This window comes from Paramormyrops kingsleyae, chromosome 4 (assembly GCF_048594095.1).
Source record: "Paramormyrops kingsleyae isolate MSU_618 chromosome 4, PKINGS_0.4, whole genome shotgun sequence".
In the NCBI taxonomy this organism is placed as follows: Eukaryota; Metazoa; Chordata; class Actinopteri; order Osteoglossiformes; family Mormyridae; genus Paramormyrops; species Paramormyrops kingsleyae.
Window position 1 is genome coordinate 8291949 of NC_132800.1, and position 24396 is coordinate 8316344.

The 24396-nt window shown below is 47.3% G+C and overlaps 1 protein-coding gene across 1 annotated transcript; it reads left to right on the forward strand.

Annotated features, from left to right (window-relative positions):
- The first annotated feature begins 749 nt into the window (after positions 1 to 749).
- Positions 750 to 24396, forward strand: LOC111841101 (polymeric immunoglobulin receptor-like). Its single transcript, XM_072710574.1, has 7 exons — positions 750 to 1037; positions 6888 to 7202; positions 15311 to 15625; positions 20800 to 21114; positions 21677 to 21991; positions 23088 to 23121; positions 23701 to 24396. The coding sequence occupies exons 3-7, from the start codon at positions 15313 to 15315 to the stop codon at positions 23819 to 23821; spliced, it is 1098 nt and encodes a 365-aa protein (XP_072566675.1). The 5' UTR covers positions 750 to 1037; positions 6888 to 7202; positions 15311 to 15312; the 3' UTR covers positions 23822 to 24396.

The following is a 24396-nucleotide window of genomic DNA, read 5'->3' on the forward strand; positions in this document are numbered from 1 at the left end:
GGCATCCTGTCCTGGCTGTTCCCCTGCCTTGTTCCCTGTGACAGACTGGCATCCTGTCCTGGTTGTTCCCCTGCCTTGTGCCCTGTGATAGACTGGCATCCTGTCCTGGTTGTTCCCCTGCCTTGTGCCCTGTGACAGACTGGCATCCTGTCCTGGCTGTTCCCCTGCCTTGTGCCCTGTGACAGACTGGCATCCTGTCCTGGCTGTTCCCCTGCCTTGTGCCCTGTGACAGACTGGCATCCTGTCCTGGCTGTTCCCCTGCCTTGTGCCCATGTGCCTTAGATCAGCTCCATGCTCCCTGTACTGTACTGACTCTGTACTAGATAAGCATGTGGAAGAAAAGACCTGGTTTCCTCTCAGACCCTAAAACACGGCTGCCCAAATGGCAAACTCTGGACTGAAACCCAATTAAATCCAGTCCCCCCCATCCCTGGTCAGTAAATGATGTGGACCTTGGCTCTGCGCCCCTGATGGGAATGATAGCTGAGTGCCCCTCCCCTACAACACACCTGCTTTGTTTTTCTGTGTCTTTCCCTTGTTCTTATGGCAAAATGACAGTCTTGCTGTTTTACCTCCTCACTGTCCTCTTAAACCCATCTCTCTGTGCCATGACACCTGGTACAAGTGTTACACAATCTGATAATATATAATATTAACCAGAGATACTGTGATGCTGAAAATGTGAATTCAGTTGGTTGTTTTCCCCACAGGTGCTGACAGTGTGTCCTCAGTGGGACGGGTGTCTGTACAGAGAGGAGGATCTGTCACCATCCCATGTTCCTATGAAGACAGTTTTAAATCACATGTGAAATACTGGTGCAGAGAAAATTATTCTTCGGATCCATGTACTCCCATAGTACGCAGTGACTATCCACAGAAGAAGGATGAAGTATCAATCAGAGATGATCCTGACCAGTCAGTCTTCACTGTGACCATCAACAATCTGACAGCTGGGGACTCTGGTTACTACTGCTGTGGTGTGGAGATCAGCGGAGGTCCAGCTGTGGGAACACAGGTTTACCTGTCAGTCACTGAGGGTAAGATGTCTGTACTGCAGACTGTAGCCAATGAGATGCACAGTATGAAACATGTAATTCAGACAGAAAGGAAGGACATTAACACAAACACAGGAGAAAATATTTTAATATATAAGAGGGACCATAAATGAGACCTGGGAGAAATAACAGTTAATGTGCTACTTCAGGGGGTTAGATATGAGAAGTAACATCCTTTGGTTTACTTTTCAGTGAATGTTAAATAACTTCATAAAAGCATAAATATATAAATAAACATAATGTAATAGAGCCTCAGTTGGGCTGTCGTATGTAAATAGAAATAGCTGTAAGCCAGCAAAACAGGTTATTACAGGCTAATTCTATACTAAATAATCAGTTAATCATTCATTACACTGTTTTATTTTTGCAAATACAGTGATAGTAAGTACAACATTTAATCAAAACAAATTGTTGCACTGGGGGCCCATCGGACAGCGAGACAGCATGTTGGGCTGGTGCCAGCAGTGTAAATAGTGTAAATAGCTCTGTGTATTTACCATGTATTGTGTTGTGTGTCTGTTGTGAGTATGACTGGCATACTTCAGGAAACCCCATCTTTGTTCCCTTCCTGCGCTTATCTGTGACTCTGGTACCTGTGCCACACTGGTGTCAGACCTGAGGATAAAGGTGACAGAGCTCAGCAGGGAGCGGCATGACGTGGGGACACGGCCGACCGCGGTGAAGACCCCCCTATAGCTGCCCCAGTACAATGGGAAATGGCCCCTGGAACCCTCCCTCATACAGGTCCGGCTGGTGGTGCGGCTCAATCACTGGTCCCCAAGACGGTGGGGGGGGGGGGCACCTGGTGATGTTGCTGGAAGGGGAGGTACTGCCAGCTCTCTGAAGCAGAGCCCTAATCACCGCGCTGGAGCGGCGCTTCAGCCCGGAACAGTCTGAGGGGAAGATGAGGGAGCAGCTTGGGGACCGACAGCAGCACACTGCCGACAATCTGGGGGATTCGCAGCCGACCTGGAAGTTCCCCAGGGTTGTGCAGGACGAGCTGGTCCTCCATGCTTTCCTGTAGGTGCTCTCCCCAGAGTGGCTGCACCAGTGTGTGCCTGCTGAAGCCAGCCATACTGGGAACAGGCAGAGCAGGCTGATGAAGTCCTGGGCACAACATCGTGTCCAACTCAGAGCTGGGCCTGTACTGCAGAGAGCATCAAGAAAGAGTGGAGCTAAGATCTGCACATCGCTGTTTTCACACCTCAGCAGCAATCTCACTCCCTGCTACCTGAAACCTGCGCAAATCACCTAAAACTGCCACACTCCAGCGCCGCACCCTCACCCTGAAGAACAACCAGGAAACACCAGATGGGTGCTGCCAACCCCAGCGTATGCCAGTCCAACTCCTACAGCTCAGCTGCACCCATCCTGTGCATGGCCATGGGGGGGGGGGGGGGTGACAGTTAAAAGCCATGCTGACAGGACAATCGGTGGTAGAAGAGGTCTGACTAGCCAGCATTGCTGACCCCTGTGTCATCAGACTGGACTTACTAGTACAGCAGCTAGGGGCCGCCATTGATCTGCTGGGGGCAGCCCTCTGCTTTGGGTACAGATGTGGTGCATCTGGTCCTCCAGCATGAGAGCGACGACCAGTGGTGGCCAGCGCTAGCGATGGGGGAAAAGAGGAGGTGAGTCATCTACCCAGTGGGGGAAGCTCTTGAGGGAAAGTCTCCACCAGGGACACGACTGCAACTCCAGCTGGACTCCGCTGAACAGCAGCACTGCAGCAGGACCGTCTCCCTAGACAATGCAGGCTGTCCAGCAACTGTGACTGTACAGCAATCAGCCCTGTCCATACATCTGCATCTGCACCAACTACTTCTGGTGAAGCAACAAGTGGCAGAGCAGCAGATCCAAGAAATGGCAGAGACAGGAGTTATCTAACAAGGACGGGTCATGTTGCTTTTACTTCAACTCTCCACGATTGAATGCGGTAACAAGGAATGACTCCCTTTTGCTTCCATGCTGGGTCAACAAGGTTCAGCTCCTTAGACCTCTGGAGTGGCTACTGGCAGGTCGAACTGTCCCCAGAGACCCACCCCAAGACCACCATCGGTCTCAGGCTATGACACTTCTGGTCAATTTCATTCAGCCTGTGTAACAGCCTGGCCACCTTCGAGAGGCTAAGGGAGCATGTCCCAGCTCACCTGGACCTAGTGCGTCATCAGTATGGATGATCTGCTGCTCTACACCGCTGATTTCCCCAGGACATTGTGGAACTTAAAGACAGTGTTTGCAGGGATCCTCTGTGCAGGGTTGTGGCTGAACCCCTGGAAGTCCTCCCTCCTCCAATGCATGATGCACTTCCAGGGCCACGTCATCAGGGGGAGGGTGTGGCCACCGACCCACAGAAGAGGCAGCTGTGTGAGACTGGCCCCCTGGACAGACTGTAGCAGAGCTGCACAGCTTCCTGGGGCTACTGTCATATTACCAACACTCTGGGACCTGGACCCTAATCTCCTTTTCATTCTGAACCGGGACGCTAGCAATGTGGGGCTGGGTGCGGTGCTATCACAGGCAGGACCTGAAGGGGAGCACGTAGTTGCATATTTCAGCAAAATGCTAAATAGGTAGGAGTGCAAGTTTCAGATAACCTGACAGGAGCTGCTATCTGTGATGTAGGCCTGCAAGAACTCAGAAGGACAGCTGGTCCACTGGTTGGAGGTAATGGCAGAGTTTGACTTTGAGATCCAACATCACCCTGGGAAGCTGCATGGAAACGTGGACACTCTGTCTCACCGACCCTGCAGCAGCTCACAGTGCAGGACAACCAGGCCACCACCAAGACTTCATTTGCCAGCAGATCGTCACAGAGCAGCACAGCAGCCCCCTGCTGGCCAGGGTGAGGGAGTAGCTGGATGAAGGAGGGTGACTGGGTTGGGAGGCGATCTCAGCCTCTGGCCCAGAGACCAAGACCTACCACACCCAGTGGGGCACCCTGGAGGAACACGAGGGTCTGCTGTTAAGCCGCAGGTGATCACTGGATGGCGCTGGGGAGCTACTGCAGCTGCTGGTGCCCAGGAGCCTGTATAACCCAGTGTCTGGTTCTTTTGTTTTGGTAAAATGTATGTAATTAATCTGATTTGTATAATGTTGGGGAGGATGTGCTGAGCTGACACATGTTCCGTATAATTTATGTTTTATGTTCTTTTCTTTGTTTGTGAAATATAATTTAATGAGTTATTCATTTGATATCTGCCAATGAGAGCAATCCCATGAATTCCCGTAACGGGGGAAAGAAACGTAGGAGAAGAGACAAAAGAGAGTTGGACATGGGAGAAGAAAGATGACCAAACGTCTTCCTTCCACACCCTCGGCAAGCTTACTAGCAAAGCTACTAAATTTCAGAGTACATCTGCTAGTAGAGAGAGAGCTATTCGATTCACGGTGGCAAAGGACAGAGTGCCCCGACTCCAGGATGAGAGAGAAAGCGGCAGATCAGGCCTGCTATGATTTTTCTTTGGTTTAATTATTTGCTGGCTTAGGTTTTTGAGTGGGAAATAACAGAGTGGGAGCTATTGTAAATACTGTTTACACTGTATATATTGTGTTTTGTACATATTAGCATTTATGTAGTAAAGTTCTTAAATTTAACTGCGTCATTTTATATTGCATAGTTGTTAAATAAGGTGGTGAAAGTATTTAGGGTGGGCATGTAAGCCTGGGTTAGTTTTGAAGGGAGCATATAGCCTACAGACAGACGCCATGGTGAACTCAGGGCCCCCGTCTAGTGTTTGTTAACTTGGGCCCAGCAAAGGCCTGAAGGGGGCGCTACACCTGTGCTCTCTCATGCTGAGGTCGGTGCATGGAGCCGTTGGGTCGGGCAGTACGGGGTAGAGAAGATGCTGAGGAAGCTGTGGCAGCGCTTCACCTGGCCAGGCTGCCAGCAGGACACCGAGATGTTCCTGCATTGCAGTGATGCTCGACTCAGAGGGCTCCTAGCTGGCAGTCCCAGTCTGCCCTCCAGCTGTACCTAGTGGAGCACGTGGGGGTAGATGTCCTGGGCCTCTTTCCCCACACTGAGGCCAGGAATCACTACATACTTGTGGTCATGGACTACTTCACAAAGTGGGCTGAGCCTCACATGGTTCCAGAGCAGAGTGCGACCACCACGGCAGAATAACAGCTCTAGGAGCTTCGGGGCTTCAGAGAAGGTGTACAGCGTCCAGGGGAGAAACGTCGAGACGTTGGTGGTCTGTGAGGTCAGCTGGCTGCTAGGGATTGTGAAGACCCCCCCCATCAGCAGAGTGACAGGCTGGTGAAGAGGCTGAATCGCATCCCAGCTCCCCAGCAGGCAACCCTCATTGGTGAGCACCAGCATGATTGGGACACCCACCTTTTCCTGGTTCTGTGGACTTATCATGCAGCCGTGCAGGAGAGCACTGGCTGCACCCCTGCTTCCCTCATGTATAGCTGTAGGCTGTGGACCCCGGTAGAGCTGGTGTTTGGCTCACCCCCTGGGCCTGAGCTGCCGGCCACACCTGGACTGGATTATCTCCAAGACCATGTGCAGACAATGCATGAGCTGGCCAGGTAACATCAGGACGTGGTCAGAGCCAGACAGAGGTGAGCCTATGACGTCCGCTGCTGGGGACAGGTCTTCCAGCCTGGGGACTCTGGATGTCCTGCCTCATCAGGAAAAAGGGGGGGTTGCCCAAGCTGGAGAGCCACTGGAGAGATCCCCAGGAGGTCCTGAAGTGAATCTCCGAAGCAGGGCTGTCATGTTACATCGAGACCAGCTGGCTCCATACCAACCCTTGGCCCACTTGGAGAGACCATCAGCAGGACCTGGGATGAGTTTCCCAGCAGCTGGAACTGAGGAGGACGGTGGGGAACCTGGGGCTCTGTGGCCACAGGGGGCTCAGCGCTATTTGGAGCGCTACCAGGACTTTGTGGGGGTACCAGGTTGGGTCACCCTCCCAGAAGGGGGGCAGTGTAGCACTGGGGATTCCTGTCAGGCAGCGCAGTGGCCTGCTGGACCGGTGCCAGCTGTGTAAATAGTGTGAATAATGTAAATAGCTCTGTGTATTTATCATTGTGTTGTTATTGTGCCGTATGTTAATGTCATGTGTAGCGTTAATGGTAATTGTTGTAATTATCGTTGTGTGGGCCACCATGTGTAGTTGGGACGCTCTGCACAGTGGGCAGTGTCTGTGTGTTGTGAGTATTACTGGCATAAATCAGTACCCGTCTGTGACTCTTATCGCTGCGATCACCATGTCTGGTGTCCGTGCAGAAAATTGTAATATTCTGCTGAATGAAGCACTGTAACCTACAGTTGAAAAATATGCTTCTAGGAGCCTGATATGAACTGAAAAATTAAATAACAATAATCCCACAAAGCAGGTTTTTGCAGCTAATTTTACTCTGAATAATAAGCAGTTCATTCATTATACTGTTTTGTTTTTGCAAATACGATGCTAGTAAATACAACATTTATTCAAAACAAATTTTAATATTCTGCAGAGTAAAGTACTGCAGCCTACAGTAGACTGGCACTGACTTTGCCGTTCGGCAACCGGAGGGTTGCAGGTTCGAGCCCCGGGTCCTCCTGACTCCATCGAAGTGTCCTTGAGCAAGACACTGAACCCCAAATTGCTCCCGGTGAGCTGGTTGGCGCCTTGCATGGCAGCCTCCGCCACCGGTGTGTGAATGTGAGTGTGGACGGGTGAATGTGAGGCATAACTGTAAAGCGCTTTGGTACTCGTAAGAGTAGTAAAAAGCGCTATATAAATGTAGTCCATTTACCATTTTTATGAATATGTGTATAAATGGTGTAAGAGGGAGTGAGAGTTAATCAGCTGGGTAATTTTCATACTGTCCCTGCAGGTGTGTCCACAGTGAGCAGGGTGACTGTACAGAGTGGAGGATCTGTCACCATCCTGTGTTCCTATGACAAGACGTATCAACATCAGGAGAAATACTGGTGCAAAGGGTGGGACTGGAGTTCATGTACTCCTATAGTACACACTGATCACCCAAAGATAAGTGGTGATGTGTCAATCAGTGATAATCCAACAAAGGCAGTCTTCACTGTGACCATCAACAATCTGAAAAGTGAGGACTCTGGTTCCTACTGGTGTGGTGTGGAGATCAGCGGAGGTTCAGCTGTGGGAACACCGGTGTACCTGTCAGTCACTCAGGGTAAGATGTCTGTACTGCAGACTGTAGCCAATGAGATGCACAGTATGTAACATGACATTCAGGTAGAAAGGAAGGACAAAGGAGAAAATATTTTAGAAAATATTCCATTTCAATATTTTAAAACTTCATTGGGAACTTCCAGGTTGAGCATGAAGTGAGCTGGCATAGTTTTTAATGGTTTGCTTGACCTTTGTTATCTTTGACCTGGAAATACCCTAAAGGTGGAACAGATGAACACAGATATTTCAAGGAAGGGAGTCGTCCTCAATATGATTTGTGTTCATTGAAGTTTTACTTGTATGAGGAATCATATAAGTTTTTCATTATGTAATGATTACGATTTATGTCAGTTGGGGAAGAAGATGCAGCTTTTGGGGTTAAATGTTATTTCTTGTTCTTATAAGGAGATGGGGGAATGTTCTGGGTATTACCATGACAGTGTCTCCTTTTCAGTGTTTTGAATGGACCAAACTTATTTTTCATTGCATGTGCTGACATGCAGCTTGTACCCTCACAGTGTTTCGGGTCACAGGCTGTGAATGTATTTTATTATGGCCACATGGCTGTTGCTATAGGAGGCCATCCTGTGAGGTTTATATCTTGGAAAGTAAAGGGGCTTAATGGACCTGGTACTAGGGATGGGAATTGAGAACCAGTTCCGAATTTTCCAAAGCATCAGAATTATATGCCTCTGAGTTTATCAATTCCTTCATCAATGCCAGTGTTACACCATATTTTGTGACTGTCATGATGAGTGACTCCAGGGGGCGCTGTTTCACATATTACTAGGAATGAACGTAAAGTTCCTGTTCATGTGCACGAGCCCTTTCTGCAAAATAAATTCACACGTCAAATAAAAAATCAGAAATAAGACAAGAAAATTGAAAAGAATAACTATCATGTCGTTTAAACACATTAATTTATTTGAAATATGCATTTACATACATGAATACAGTCTTATGCAAAACTTTGGGCACCCCTCAATAAATAACATATTTTGGTCATTTTTTCATGGAAAAGATGTGAGACACAGTCTCTATAGGAAATGGAAAAAATGCACAATATTTTCACCAAACATTTTTATGTCATAAATTCAAAAATAAAAACATTTTTGTGGCACTCTACAAAAGTTTGGACACCCTAAGAGTTCCAAAGCCTCAGATTATTTTTACAAGGTTTCAGACCTTAATCAGCTCGTTAGATCTGATGCATGGCAACAGCTGTCATTAGTAAATGTCAGCTGGTGCCAATTTCAAAGCTTTACAAATACCCTGACTCTTCAATCCTTGTGCACACACTTGTGGACACTCAACAACCATGGGTTCCTTTAAGCAGCGGTCTAAGACTTTGAAAATGAAAGTTATTGATGCCCAAAATGGAGGAGAAGGCTACAAGAAGATAGCAAAGCGTTGTCAGCTTGCAGTTTCCACAGTAAGAAATGTAATTAAGAGATGGCAGTTCAGGGGAACTGTAGAGGTCAAGATGAGATCTGGAAGACCAAGAAAACTCTCGTATGCTGGTCAGAAAGACAAATCAAAACCCCAATTTGACTGCACAAAATCTGCAGGAACATTTAGCAGACTCAGGAGTGGTGGTGCACCGTTCCACAAGACCTTCATGAAAGAGTCAGCAGAAGAAAACCTTACCTGCATCCCCATCATAAAATCCAACTTCGGAAGTATGCAACAGAACATCTACAGAAGCCTGATGCATTTTGGAAACAAGTGCTGTGGACTGATGAAGTTAAAATAGAACTCTTTAGCCACAATCAGCAAAGGCATGTTTGGAGAAAAAAAGGAGCAGCATTTCATGAAAAGAACACCTTGCCAACTATTAAGCATATGGGGGTGGATCTATCATGCTTTGGGGTTGTGTTGCAGCCTGTGGCACAGGAAACATTGCACGGGTGGAGGGAAGAACGGATTCTACTAAATACCAGCAAATTCTGGAAGCAAACATCACACCATCTGTAAAAAAGCTGAAGCTGAAAAGAGGATGGCTTCTACAACAGGACAATGACCCTAAACATGCCTCGAAATCCACCATGGACTACCTCAAGAGACGCAAGCTGAAGGTTTTGGAATGGCCATCACAGTCCCTTGATTTAAACATCATTGAAAATTTGTGGGTAGATCTTTAAAGAGCTGTGCATGCAAGACGACCAAAGAATATTACAGAACTAGAAGCCTTTTGCTAGGAAGAATGGGAGAAAATCCCAAGTACAAGAACTGAAAGACTTTTAGCTGGCTATAAAAAGCGTTTGCAAGCTGTTATATCTGCCAGAGGAGGTGTTACTAAGTACTGATTATGTAGGGTGTCCAAACTTTTGCAGAGTGCCACAATAATGTTTTTCTTTTATCTTTGTTCAATTTATGAAATAAAAAGTAACTATGCATCAATTTTTGGCAAAAATATTGTGCATTTTTTCCATTTCCTACAGAGACTGTGTTTACATCTTTTCAATTAAAAAATGACCAAAATATGTTATTTATCGAGGGGTGCCCAAACTTTTGCAAAAGACTGTATATTGTAGCGCTGGAGGTACCGTGGGGCAGAGCGGAATATTTGACTGGCGCCAACCTTGTACATAGTTCTTAGTTATTTCCAGGCATCGTAATGTCTTGTGCTGTACTGTAGTGTCATGTGTAATGTTAAATGTTAATAGTGGTACATAGTACTGTGTGTGTGTGTGTGTATGTGTGCATGTGTATGTGTATACGCGCCCACCATGTGGGTTGGGAGTAAGTGGGTGATGGGCATGGTGGGCAGTGTGGGTGCGTTGTTAGAGTGACTGGCACAGGTGAAATAAACGCCACCTAGCGGTTGAATCCCATTGCTTCCAGTTGCTTATTACGGTTTCCACACCATGGCTATACGATACGCTACATTGGTGTCAGAGCTGGGGATGATAAATGAGGAGCTTGAGAGGGAGCAAGAGGAGCTCCAAGAAGCTGACACCATAAGGGGAGCAGCCAGCTTGAGCAGACCTCCAGGAACCGAGTGCTTTGCCTTCCTGGACCAACCTGATGGCCCCAGCGCCCCCCACCTGCCCAGGCGACAGTGGTGCAGCACGGGGATACAGCCGGTCGCAATCAAGACCCTCCTCAAGCTGCCCCGCTATGACAGAAAAGGCCCCTTGGAGCCCTACCTGACCCAGGTCCGTCTGGCGGCGCGGCTCAGTGGCCAGTGACCCAGCAAAACTGCGGGTCAACTGGCAATGTCACTGGAGGGGGAGGCGCTGAAGGCTCATCTAAGCCTCTCTCCAGAAGAGCAGGAGGACTGTGGGACACTAATTACCACACTGGTTTGGCCAGTAACAGTCAGAGGGGAAGATGAGGGAGCAGCTGGACAGCTAGTGATGGTACACCAGTGAAAGGTTGGGGCCATTCGCAGCTGAGCTCGAGAGCTGTACCCGGTGGGGCTACCCTCACTTCCCCTGGGTAGCGCAGGATGAGCGTTGGTCCTCTGGGCACAGTGCCCCGCCCACCACATAGTGAAGCCTGCATTGCGGAGAGTGCAGAGGGAACAGAGCTGGTTGGAGATCTGCATGCTGCTGCTGGTGCTGCTCCTGCGCCTCACCAGAAGCCCCACGGCCGCATGGTTTTTTTCCGCTGTGGAAAGCTGGGACACATTGCCCGCAGCTGGCCTGCATCAGCGCCTTGCTGTCGCCCTGAACATCCAGGAAATGTTGGGTGGGTTGCATCTTAAGGGGGGCGTCACCTGCAATGCACACCAGTCTAACCCCTACGCAAGGCTAGACACCTCTATGTCGACTGCCTGTTGGATGGAACTCCTTGCCAAGCCCTGGTGGACACGGGATCCACCATCACTCTGATCTGTCTGGGCAAACTGCCAGGCACCAATGGGGCTGCACCAGCCGGTTAGGAACCCATGGGCATCCAGCTGGTGTCAGTGACTGTCATGTTGTTTTTGCTTCAACTATCAACAATTGAATGCAGTGACAAGGAAGGACTCCAATCTGCTTCCATGCTGGGTCAACATGATTCTGCTCCTTAGACCTCTGGAGTGGCTCCTGGCAGGTCGAACTGTCCCCAGAAACCCACCCCAAGACCACCATCGGTCACAGGCTATGACACTTCTGGTCAATTTCATTCAGCCTGTGTAACAGCCTGGCCACCTTCGAGAGGCTAAGGGAGCATGTCCCAGCTCACCTGGACCTAGTGCATCATCAGTATCGATGATCTGCTGCTCTACACCACTGATTTTCCCGGGACATTGTGGATCTTAAAGACAGTGTTTGCAGGGATCCTCTGTGCAGGGTTGTGGCTGAACCCCTGGAAGTCCTCCCTCCTCCAATGCATGATGCACTTCCAGGGCCACGTCATCAGGGGGAGGGTGTGGCCACCGACCCGCAGAAGACGGCAGCTGTGTGAGACTGGCCCCCTGCACAGACTGTAGCAGAGCTGCACAGCTTCCTGGGGATAGTGTCATATTACCAACACTCTGTTAAGGACTTTGCCAGCATGACAAACACAATGCACCATCTTACAGAGAAGGGAGGTGGTTTTGTGTGGATGGATGCCTGAGCCATGGCTTTTAACCAGCTCCGTGTGGCCCTCACCGATGTTCCCATGCTAGAGCCCTCCTAGACCCTCCTTTTCATTCTGGATGCAGAAGCCAGCAGCAAGGGGCTGGGAGCTGTGCTATTTCAGCTAAATGCTAAACAGGCAGGAGTGCAAGTACCACATAACTTGACAGGAGCTGCTATCTGTGAAGCAGGCTGGCAAGAACTTCCATCCATACCCCTGTAGCCAGTGGTTTGGGTTGTGGATGGACCACAAATCGCTTTGGCAGCTCCTGAGTTTCTGGCACTCAGAAGGACAGCTGGTCCACTGGTTGGAGATAATGGCAGAGTTTGACTTTGAGGTCCAACATCACCCTGGGAAGCTGCATGGAAACGTGGACACTCTGTCTCACCGACCCTGCAGCAGCTCACAGTGCAGGACAACCAGGCCACCACCAAGACTTCATTTGCCAGCAGATCATCACAGAGCATCACAGCAACCCCCTGCTGGCCAGGGTGAGGGAGTAGCTGGATGAAGGAGGGTGACTGGGTTGGGAGGCGATCTCAGCCTCCATCCCAGAGACCAAGACCTACCACAGCCAGTGGGGCACCCTGGAGGAACACGAGGGTCTGCTGTTAAGCCGCAGGTGATCACTGGATGGAACTGGGGAGCTGCTGCATCTACTGGTGCCCAGGAGCCTGTATGACCCAATGTTTGGTTCTTTTGTTTTGGTTAAATGTAATTATACAAATCTGATTTGTATAATTTTGAGGAGGATGTACTGAGCTGACACATGCTCTGTGTCATTTGTGTTTATGTTCTTTTCTTTGCTTGTTAAATATAATTTAATGAGTTATTCATTTAATACCTGCCAATGGGAGTAATCCCACAAATCCGCGCAAAGGGGTGGGATCGACAGAAGGAGATACAGGAAACGTGGGAGACGCGGGAGAAGAAATAAGACTGCAGGTCTTCCTTCCACACTCTCAGCAAGCTTATTGCTGAAGCTACTAAATTTCAGAGTCCATCTGCTAGCAGAGAGAGAGAGCTATTCGATTCACGGCGGTGAAGCACAGAGTGTCTGACGAGTCATTTGCCCCGACTCCAGGACAAGTGAGGGAGCAGCGGGTCAGGCTTGATACATTTGTTCTTTAATTATTTGCCGGCTTAGGTTTCTGAGTGGGAAATAATGTAAATACTGTTTACATTGTATATATTTTGTCTTGTACATATTAACATATATGCAATAAATGTCATGAATCGCTCAGGGGAAGCCCCTATGACATCACGCGGGGCTCCCCTGCCACGCCCCCGGGGTTTCCCTATACGGTAGTCGAGCAGCGGTCGGAGCGGTTTCTCTACACCGGTCCTGAGAACCGGCAGGACTGGTTACCGTATTCCCTCCTCTACCAGCTACTGCCTGTTGGAGTGATTGGAGAGCCTTTATCTTCAGCCTTCAGTGCGAATTTCGGGCGTTTATTTCCTGCCTGTCTGCACCTCTGCCTGCCTATTCCCCTGACCTCTGTTTTTTTTCGACCTCCGATACTTAGCCTAGCCCTCTTACTGCCTACGCCGATGGCCTGAACCCTGCCTGTCCCCGGATTACAAGTCTTGCCTATGTCCCTGGATACCGGAGCTGATCAACCGACCCCTGCCTGTTCAATCTCCTCGTTTTCCTTTTTGGGTTGTCATTTCTGTCCTACTGCTCTCTCTCTCCCTGGTTCGACGAGGAAGATAATAAAGCTTATTTTTTCCCTTAGACTGATCCGCTATCGCGTCCTCCTTATTTTCCGGTGCCTCGCCGTGACAATAAAGTTCTTAAATTTAACTGCGTCATTATATATTGCGTAGTTGTTAAATACCGCAGCAAATGTATTTTTGCCCAGGGTTAGTTTTGAAGGGAGCATATAGCCTACAGACAGACGCCATGGTGAACTCAGGGCCCCCGTCTAGTGTTCGTTAACTTGGGCCCAGCAAAGGCCTGAAGGGGGCGCTGCACCTGTGCTCTCTCATGCTGAGGTCGGTGCACGGAGCCGTCGGGTCGGGCAGTACGGGGTAGAGAAGATGCTGAAGAAGCTGTGGCAGCGCTTCACCTGGCCGGGCTGCCAGCAGGACACTGAGATGTTCCTGCATTGCAGTGATGCTCGACTCCTAGCTGGCAGTCCCAGTCTGCCCTCCAGCTGTACCTAGTGGAGCACGTGGGGGTAGATGTCCTGGGCCTCTTTCCCCACAATGAGGCCAGGAATCACTACATACTTGTGGTCATGGACTACTTCACAAAGTGGGCTGAGCCTTACATGGTTCCAGAGCAGAGTGCGACCACCATGGCAGAATAACAGCTCTAGCAGCATCAGGGCTTCAGAGGAGCTGTACAGCGTCCGGGGGAGAAACGTCGAGACGTTGGTGTTCTGTGGGGTCAGCTGGCTGCTAGGGATTGTGACGACCCCCCCCCCCATCAGCAGGAGTGAAGAGGCTGAATCGCATCCCAGCTCCCCAGCAGGCAACCCTCATTGGTGAGCACCAGCATGATTGGGACACCCACCTTCTCCTGGTTCTGTGGACTTATCATGCAGCCGTGCAGGAGGCCACTGGCTGCACCCCTGCTTCCCTCATGTAGAGCTGAAGGCTGTGGACCCCGGTAGAGCTGGTGTTTGGCTCACCCCCTGGGCCGGAGCTGCCGGCGACACCAGGACTGGATTATCTACTCCAGCTCCAAGAAAATGTGTTACATCGAGACCAGCTGGCTCCATACCAACCCTTGGCCCACTTGGAGAGACCATCAGCAGGACCTGGGATGAGGTTCCCAGCCGCTGGAACTGAGGAGGACGGTGGGAAAACTGGGATCCTGTGGCAACAGAGGGCTCAGCGCTATCTGGAGCGCTACCAGGACTTTGTGGGGGTACGAGGTTGGGTCACCCTCCCAGAAGGGGGGCAGTGTAGCACTGGGGATTCCTGTCAGGCAGTGCAGTGGCCTGCTGGACCGGTGCCAGCTGTGTAAATAGTGTGAATAATGTAAATAGCTCTGTGTATTTATCATTGTGTTGTTATTGTGCCGTATGTTAATGTCATGTGTAGTGTTAATGTTAATTGTTGTAATTATCGTTGTGTGGGCCACCATGTGTAGTTGGGACGCTCTGCACAGTGGGCAGTGTCTGTGTGTTGTGAGTATTACTGGCATAAATCAGTACCCGTCTGTGACTCTTATCGCTGCGATCACCATGTCTGGTATCTGTGCCAGAAAATTGTAATATTCTGCTGAATGAAGCACTGTAACCTACAGTTGAAAAATATGCTTCTAGGAGCCTGATATGAACTGAAAAATTAAATAACAATAATCCCACAAAGCAGGTTTTTGTAGCTAATTTTACTCTGAATAATCAGTAGTTCATTCATTACACTGTTTTGTTTTTGCAAATACGATGCTAGTAAATACATCATTTATTCAAAACAAATTTTAATATTCTGCAGAGTAAAGTACTGCAACCTACAGTAGACTGGCACTGACTTTATGAATATGTGTATAAATGGCGTAAGAGGGAGTGAGAGTTAATCAGCTGGGTAATTTTCATACTGTCCCTGCAGGTATGTCCACAGTGAGCAGAGTGACTGTACCGATCAGAGGATCTGTCACCATCCAATGTTCCTATGACAACATATATCAACATCAGGAGAAATACTGGTGCAAAGGGAGTGACTGGAGTTCATGTTCTCCCAAAGTACGCACTGATCAACCAATGATAAGCGGTGAAATGTCAATCAGGGATGATCACACAAAGCAAGTTTTCACTGTGACCATCAACAATCTGACAAGTTGGGACTCTGGTTACTACTGGTGTGGTGTGGAGATCAGCAGAGGTTCAGCTGTGGGAACACGGGTTTACCTGTCAGTCACTCAGGGTAAGATGTCTGTACTGCAGACTGTAGCCAATGAGATGCACAGTATGTAACATGACATTCAGGTAGAAAGGAAGGACAAAGGAGAAAATATTTTAGAAAATATTCCATTTCAATATTTTAAAACTTTATTGGGAACTTCCAGGTTGAGCATGAAGTGAGCTGGCATAGTTTTTAATGGTTTGCTTGACCTTTGTTATCTTTGGCCTGGAAATACCCTAAAGGTGGAACAGATGAACACAGAAATTTCAAGGAAGGGAGTCGTCTTCAATTTGATTGGTATTCATTGAAGTTTTACTTGCGTGAGGAATCATACAAGTTTTTCATTATGTAATGATTACGATTTATGTCAGTTGGGGAAGAAAAAACAGCTTTTGGGGTTAAATGTTATTTCTTGTTCTTATAAGGAGATGGGGGAATGTTCTGGGTATTACCATGACAGTGTCTCCTTTTCAGTGTTTTGAATGGACCAAATTTATTTTTCATTGCATGTGCTGACATGCAGCTTGTACCCTCAGAGTGTTTCGGGTCACAGGCTGTGAATGTATTTTATTATGGCTAACATTGCTGTTGCTATAGGAGGGGCTTAATGGACCTGGTACTTCGGATGGGAATTGAAAACCGGTTCCAAATTTTCCAAAGCATCAGAATTATATGCCTCTGAGTTTATCAATTCCTTTATCATTGCCAGTGTAACACCATATTTTGTGACTGTCATGATGAGTGACTCCAGGGGGCGCTGTTTCACATATTACTGGGAATGATAGTAGTATATTTCAGCTAAATGCTAAACAGGCAGGAGTGCAAGTACCACGTAACTTGACAGGAGCTGCTATCTGTGGAGCAGGCTGGCAAGAACTTCCATCCATACCTCTGTAGCCAGTGGTTCGGGTTGTGGATGGACCACAAATCGCTTGGGTGGCTTCTAAGTTTCTGGCACTCAGAAGGACAGCTGGTCCACTGGTTGGAGGTAATGGCAGAGTTTGACTTTGAGATCCAACATCACCCTGGGAAGCTGCATGGAAACGTGGACACTCTGTCTCACCGACCCTGCAGCAGCTCACAGTGCAGGACAACCAGGCCACCACCAAGACTTCATTTGCCAGCAGATCGTCACAGAGCAGCACAGCAGCCCCATGCTGGCCAGGGTGAGGGAGTAGCTGGATGAAGGAGGGTGACTGGGTTGGGAGGCGATCTCAGCCTCCAGCCCAGAGACCAAGACCTACCACACCCAGTGGGGCACCCTGGAGGAACACGAGGGTCTGCTGTTAAGCCGCAGGTGATCACTGGATGGAGCTGGGGAGCTGCTGCAGCTGCTGGTGCCCAGGAGCCTGTATAACCCAGTGTCTGGTTCTTTTGTTTTGGTTAAATGTAATTATACAAATCTGATTTGTATTATTTTGAGGAGGATGTACTGAGCTGACACATGCTCTGTATCATTTGTGTTTTATGTTCTTTCTTTTTTTGTAAAATGTAGTTTAATGAGTTATTCATTTAATACCTGCCAATGGGAGTAATCCCACGAATCCGCGCAAAGGGGTGGGATCGACAGAAGGAGATACAGGAAACGTGGGAGACGCGGGAGAAGAAATAAGACTGCAGGTCTTCCTTCCACACTCTCAGCAAGCTTACTGCAGAAGCTACTAAATTTCAGAGTCCATCTGCTAGCAGAGAGAGAGCTATTCGATTCATGGCGGTGAAGCACAGAGTGTCTGACGAGTCATTTGCCCCCGACTGACGAGTGAGAGAGCAGCGGATCAGGCTTGATACATTTGTTCTTTAATTATTTGCCGGCTTAGGTTTCTGAGTAGGAAATAACAGAGTGGGAACTATTGTAAATACTGTTTACATTGTATATATACACTCACCTAAAGGATTATTAGGAACACCTGTTCAATTTCTCATTAATGCAATTATCTAATCAACCAATCACATGGCAGTTGCTTCAATGCATTTAGGGGTGTGGTCCTGGTCAAGACAATCTCCTGAACTCCAAACTGAATGTCAGAATGGGAAAGAAAGGTGATTTAAGCAATTTTGATCGTGGCATGGTTGTTGGTGCCAGACGGGCCAGTCTGAGTATTTCACAATCTGCTCAATTACAGGGATTTTCACGCACAACCATTTCTAGCGTTTACAAAGAATGGTGTGCAAAGGGAAAAACATCCAGTATACGGCAGTCCTGTGGGCGAAAATGCCTTGTTGATGCTAGAGGTCAGAGGAGAATGGGCCGACTGATTCAAGCTGATAGAAGAGCAACTTTGACTGAAATAACCACTCGTTACAACCGAGGTATGCAGCAAAGCATTTGTGAAGCCACAACACGCACAACCTTGAGGCGGATGGGCTACAACAGCAGAAGACCCCACCGGGTACCACTCATCTCCACTACAAATAGGAAAAAGAGGCTACAATTTGCACGAGCTCACCAAAATTGGACAGTTGAAGACTGGAAAAATGTTGCCTGGTCTGATGAGTCTCGATTTCTGTTGAGACATTCAAATGGTCAGAATTTGGCGTAAACAGAATGAGAACATAGATCCATCATGCCTTGTTACCACTGTGCAGGCTGGTGGTGGTGTAATGGTGTGGGGGATGTTTTCTTGGCACACTTTAGGCCCCTTAGTGCCAATTGGGCATCGTTTAAATGCCACGGTGTACCTGAGCATTGTTTCTGACCATGTCCATCCCTTTATGACCACCATGTACCCATCCTCTGATGGCTACTTCCAGCAGGATAATGCACCATGTCACAAAGCTCGAATCATTTCAAATTGGTTTCTTGAACATGACAATGAGTTCACTGTACTAAAATGACCCCCACAGTCACTAGATCTCAACCCAATAGAGCATCTTTGGGATGTGGTGGAACGGGAGCTTCGTGCCCTGGATGTGCATCCCACAATTCTCCATCAACTGCAAGATGCTATCCTATCAATATGGGCCAACATTTCTAAAGAATGCTTTCAGCACCTTGTTGAATCAATGCCACGTAGAATTAAGGCAGTTCTGAAGGCGAAAGGGGGTCAAACACCGTATTAGTATGGTGTTCCTAATAATCCTTTAGGTGAGTGTATATTGTCTTGTACATATTAGCATATATTCAATAATGTTCTTAAATTTAGCCGCATCATTTAATATTGCAGCAAATGTATTTAGGGTGGGCATGTTAGCCTGGGTTAGTTTTGAAGGGAGCATATAGCCTACAGACAGATGCCATAGTGAACTCAGGGCCCTCGTCTAGTGTCCGTTAACTTGGGCCCAGCAAAGGCCTGAAGGGGGCGCTACACCTGTGCTCTCTCATGCTGAGGTCGGTGCATGGAGCCGTCGGGTCGGGCAGTACGGGGTAGAGAAGATGCTGAGGAAGCTGTGGCAGCGCTTCACCTGGCCGGGCTGCCAGCAGGACACTGAGATGTTCCTGCATTGCAGTGATGCTGGACTCAGAGGGCTCCTAGCTGGCAGTCCCAGTCTGCCCTCCAGCTGTACCTAGTGGAGCACGTGGGGGTAGATGTCCTGGGCCTCTTTCACCACACTGACGCCAGGAATCACTACATACTTGTGGTCATGGACTACTTCACAAAGTGGGCTGAGGCTTACATGGTTCCAGAGCAGAGTGCGACCACCATGGCAGAATAACAGCTCTAGGAGGTTCAGGACTTCAGAGGAGCTGTGCAGCATCCAGGGGAGAAACGTCGAGACGTTGGGGTTCTGTGAGGTCAGCTGGCTGCTAGGGATTGTGAAGACCCCCCCCCCCATCAGCAGAGTGAGAGGCTGGTGAAGAGGCTGAATCGCATCCCAGCTCCCCAGCAGGCAACCCTCATTGGTGAGCACCAGCATGATTGGGACACCCACCTTCTCCTGGTTCTGTGGACTTATCATGCAGCCGTGCAGGAGGCCACTGGCTGCACCCCTGCTTCCCTCATGCTGCAGCACGTTTGTTAACAGGCACGGGGAAGTTTGAGCACATTTCCCCAGTATTGGCCTCACTTCACTGGCTGCCTATATATTTCAGGATTAATTTTAAAATTCTCTTGTTTACTTTTAAAGCATTAAATGGTCTGGCCCCGACCTACCTGTCTGAGTTACTTCATCCGTATTCGCCATCCCGCTCTCTCAGGTCAGCTGATCAGCTGCTCCTGTGTGTGCCGAAAACTAAGCGTAAGCTTAGAGGGGATCGGGCTTTTGCTATTGCAGCCCCAACGATGTGGAATAAATTGCCTTTGCACATTAGACAGGCTTCTTCCGTTGCTGTTTTTAAATCTCTTCTTAAAACCCATTATTTTTCTATGGCATTTGATGACTCGCAATTTGTTGGCAGATGATTATTTGACTATTTTGCGTCATTTGTTCGTATTTTATAGTGCTTGTTCTAATTTTGTTTTATGTCTTTGTTTATTACTGTTACATGTGCTATTAGCTTTTTGTTTGTTTCTTTTTTGGATTCTGTACAGCACTTTGGCCCAGAGTGGGTTTGTAAAGAGCTCTATAAATAAAGTTGGTATGGTATGGTATGGTATGTAGAGCCGAAGGCTGTGGACCCCGGTAGGGCTGGTGTTTGGCTCACCCCCTGGGCCGGAGCTGCCGGAGACACCTGGACTGGATTATCTACTCCAGCTCCAAGACCATGTGCAGACAATGCATGAGCTGGCCAGGTAACATCAGGACGTGGTCAGAGCCAGACAGAGGTGAGCCTATGACGTCCGCTGCTGGGGACAGGTCTTCCAACCTGGGGACTCTGGATGTCCTGCCTCATCAGGAAAAAGGGGGGGTTGCCCAAGCTGGAGAGCCACTGGAGGGGCCCCCTGGAGGTCCTGAAGTGAATCTCCGAAGCAGGGCTGTCATGTTACATCGAGACCAGCTGGCTCCATACCAACCCTTGGCCCACTTGGAGAAACCATCAGCAGGACCTGGGATGAGTTTCCCAGCAGCTAGAACTGAGGAGGACGGAGGGGACCTGAGGCCCTGTGGCCATAGGGGACTCAGCGCTGTCTGGACCTGCATGTGACTCTTTATTATCGCCGCGATCACCATGTCTGGTGTCCGTGCCAGAAAATTGTAATATTCTGCTGAATCAAGTACTGTGACCTACATTTGACTGACTTTTTATTAATGTGTATAAATGGTATAAGAGGGAGTGAGAGTTAATCAGCTTGGTGATTTTCATACTGTCCCTGCAGGTGTGTCCACAGTGAGCTGGGCGACTGTACAGATTGGAGGATCTGTCACCATCCTGTGTTCCTATGACAACATGTATCAAGAGCAGGTGAAATACTGGTGCAAAGGGAGTGACTGGAGTTCATGTTCTCGCATAGTACGCACTAATTCCTCAAAGATAAGTGGTGAAGTGTCAATCAGTGATGATCCCACAAAGCAAGTCTTCACTGTGACCATCAACAATCTGAAAAGTGGGGACTCTGGTTCCTACTGGTGTGGTGTGGAGATCAGCAGAGGTTCAGCTGTGGGAACATCGGTTTCCCTGTCAGTCACTGAGGGTAAGATGTCTGTACTGCAGACTGTAGCCAATGAGATGCTCCGTATGTAACATGTCATTCAGTCAGAAAGGAAGGACATTAACACAAACACAGGAGAAAATGTTTTAACATATAACAGGGACCAAATTTTAGTTTTGATCAACAGCATAAATGAGACCAGGGAGAAGTAACAGTAAATAGGCTACTTCAGGGGGTTAAATATGAGAAGAAATATGTTAAAAAATGTCAATTGGTTTGAATAGTAGAAATCTTATATCAAAGGAATATTATAGATAAACATTCTTTAAAAGAACAGCAGTTTGGCTGTCTTTTATTGATATTTTTGCAGGCTAATTTTATACTAAATGATTAGTTCAGTTAATCATTCATTATACTGTTTTGTTTTTTACCAATACAGTGATAGTAAATGGAACAATTAAAACAAATTTTAATATTCTGCAAATTGAAGTAGTGTAACCTACAGTGGACTGGTACTGACTCTGTATCAATATGTGTATACTGTAAATGGTGTAAGAGGGAGTGAGAGTTAATCAGCTGGATAATTTTCATACTGTCCCTGCAGGTGTGTCCACACTGAACACGGTGTCTGTACAGAGTGGAGGATCTGTCACCATCCCATGTTTCTATGACAACATATATCAAAAACATGAGAAATACTGGTGCAGAGGGAGTGACTGGAGTTCATGTACTCCCATAGTACGAACTGATTCTCCAAAGATAAGTGGTGATGTGTCAATCAGAGATTATCCTGACCAGCGAATCTTCAATGTGACCATGAACAATCTGACAGATGGGGACTCTGGTTACTACTGGTGTGGTGTGGAGATCAGCAGAGGTCCAGCTGTGGGAACACGGGTTTACCTGTCAGTCACTGAAGGTAAGATGTCTGTACTGCAGACTGTAGCCAATGAGCTGCTCAGTATGTAACATGTCATTCAGTCAGAAAGGACATTAACACAAACACAGGAGAAAATACGTTTCAATATCAACATTTTAAAATGTAATTTACTGCAAGTTTCTGATGTTTGATGGCTATAATTTCAAGTGTATGTATGACGGACAGAACGATTAACTTATACATATCAGTATTACCTCTAAAGGAGACATCCCATAATTCAGGCCTGATGACCTCATCAGATACAGGTCCTGCTCTTTATCAAATACATGAGTGTCTGATTTGTATGTTACACCTGGCAGCTGTACAGAGGTCTCAGGATTAACATATTTCTAGATTATGATTCATTTGTATAATATAATAAATATTACAGATCTGACTATTTTCTCAATCAGACACCCAGTCAGATGTCTTTCATAAAACATCACGGGCATCAGCTTACTGGAAACAGATATACAGCCATATTCATCTTACAGCCAATTATTATGTGTACAAATCCAGTTTGGCAAATGTGAAATGTAGGTTTTTATTGTCATACACTAAAAAGTCCTTTTTTCACACATTTGTAGGGATTAATTGTTACTAAAGTTGTACAGACTGGGTGATTGTCTGCAGGTAGTTTCTACAGCTGCACTCTGTAATAACTGATCCAGTTCCGCCATAAATACATTATGATATATTAATGACATTATTTATCTCACCTGCCCACTATCAGTGCCCTGGGATGTGGACACTTTGGTCACAACCCTAATGTAATATTCTGTATGCAAACAGCTATTTTATTGAATATTTTTGGTTATTTTTTTTTCAGTTTTAGAAATGACCTTTCTCAGACTGTACTGACTGACAGAACAGGGCAGGGGTGCCGTAAAATGGGAGGGGGGCATAAGGATGATTCCATGGACCCCTAAGTGACAGGGCCCTAGGAAATTAGGAACATAATTGGATTGATCCGAGCTGGGGGCCCAATCATTGCTTTCATGGGGCCCAAAATCTCTAGTGGCCCCCAGGAACAGGGTTGTTTATTTTTAATTTAACAATCCTTTCTCTTGTTTCCACTGCTGTCCATTTTTGGCAGATGATGAAGAAGGAGGGAATAATGAAAAACAGAGGTAAGCATTCAGCAGCATTTACAGCAGTGTGGTGTCCAGCTATGAGCGTCTACCTGATCACACAGTGATGGGAAACTTCTGTTATTTTATGGGAACATTGTTTTTTTTCCGTTAATTATAATTTGCCTGTGATGGCATCACATCCAGGGTGAGCCCCTGCTTTGTGCCCTATGCTGCTGGGGAAAGGCTACAGGCCAGTTTGGAAGATGGATGGATGGATTGATGGATTGATTTTACAAAATAATATAACGTTTTTAAATAACCATAGTAAAACTGGCAGTTAAAATTCTCCAGCTATTTTTATATTCTTTGTTAATGTCTCCTGTTCCTCACATGCAGTCTGTGTAATAGTACAGATGTGGCTGAACCATGTTGCTATAAAGCATGTAAGACTTTACTGTTCAGATCCACCCTCTCATTCAGCTCCTTGGTCCAGCTGGCTCTGTATGTAGGACTGGGCTTATTGGTGCTGCTGTTGATGGTTATAATTCTGTCAGAGTAGATTCACTGCATTGTTCTTCAAGTTTAAATGTGATACGTGTGACTGACAGACACACTGATGTATTATATGTCTGACAGGTGGGAGCAGGTTCTGGATGCTGCACTGAAAGCTGGGACTGGTGTGTTGTATCTGATTTGCACCATCATCGCCATTCAGCTGCACTGGAGCTCCTGTAGAAAGAGGGGATCCAATCAGTGAGAAGGAGATGATGAGGGAGGGGCGAAAACGGGTCTTAAGAAATTCTGATTAAATATACAAGCTTGTTTATCCTGTTAAAATGATCATCATACAGCCTCTATTAGCGCATATAAATAAACAAACCTTAAGGCTCCATCACAAGGGTCATGCTCTGCTTGTATGAAATCTGTATTCATATAGTTCTGTTTATGTTGTACTAATTTTTTGTGCATGAATCTCCCTGTGGCAGAGGACTCTGGAGGGGTTGGGGGGGGGTTGACCTTTGTGGAGCAAAATGAATCAGAAGAGCAGGATAATAAATGGTTATGCTAACTGCAGTGAGGTCTCTCTCACACGGCTCTGCTCAGTCTGTCCAGTCATACCATGAGAGTCAGTTAAACACAGAGAGTTTGGTCTGCAGTTGTATTATCTGATGGGAACCAGTAGAACCAGTGCATTGTATGTTTGATGGCCTCTGCTTCACAAGTGCTTTGCTGCCACCTGCTGGTATAAATGTTGTATAAGTGGTTCATAATAATTTACTCATTAGTGAAAGTAAAAATATTTGTTCTGATTTAATAAATGATTGATATAGA

Excerpts from the sequence above, each read along its gene's own strand:
- LOC111841101 (XM_072710574.1), top strand. The coding sequence starts at position 15,313 with ATGTCCACAGTGAGCAGAGTGACTGTACCGATCAGAGGATCTGTCACC. Across the intron at positions 21,992-23,087 it reads TTACCTGTCAGTCACTGAAG|ATGATGAAGAAGGAGGGAAT; the intron begins GTAAGATGTCTG and ends CATTTTTGGCAG. Across the intron at positions 23,122-23,700 it reads GGGAATAATGAAAAACAGAG|GTGGGAGCAGGTTCTGGATG; the intron begins GTAAGCATTCAG and ends TATGTCTGACAG.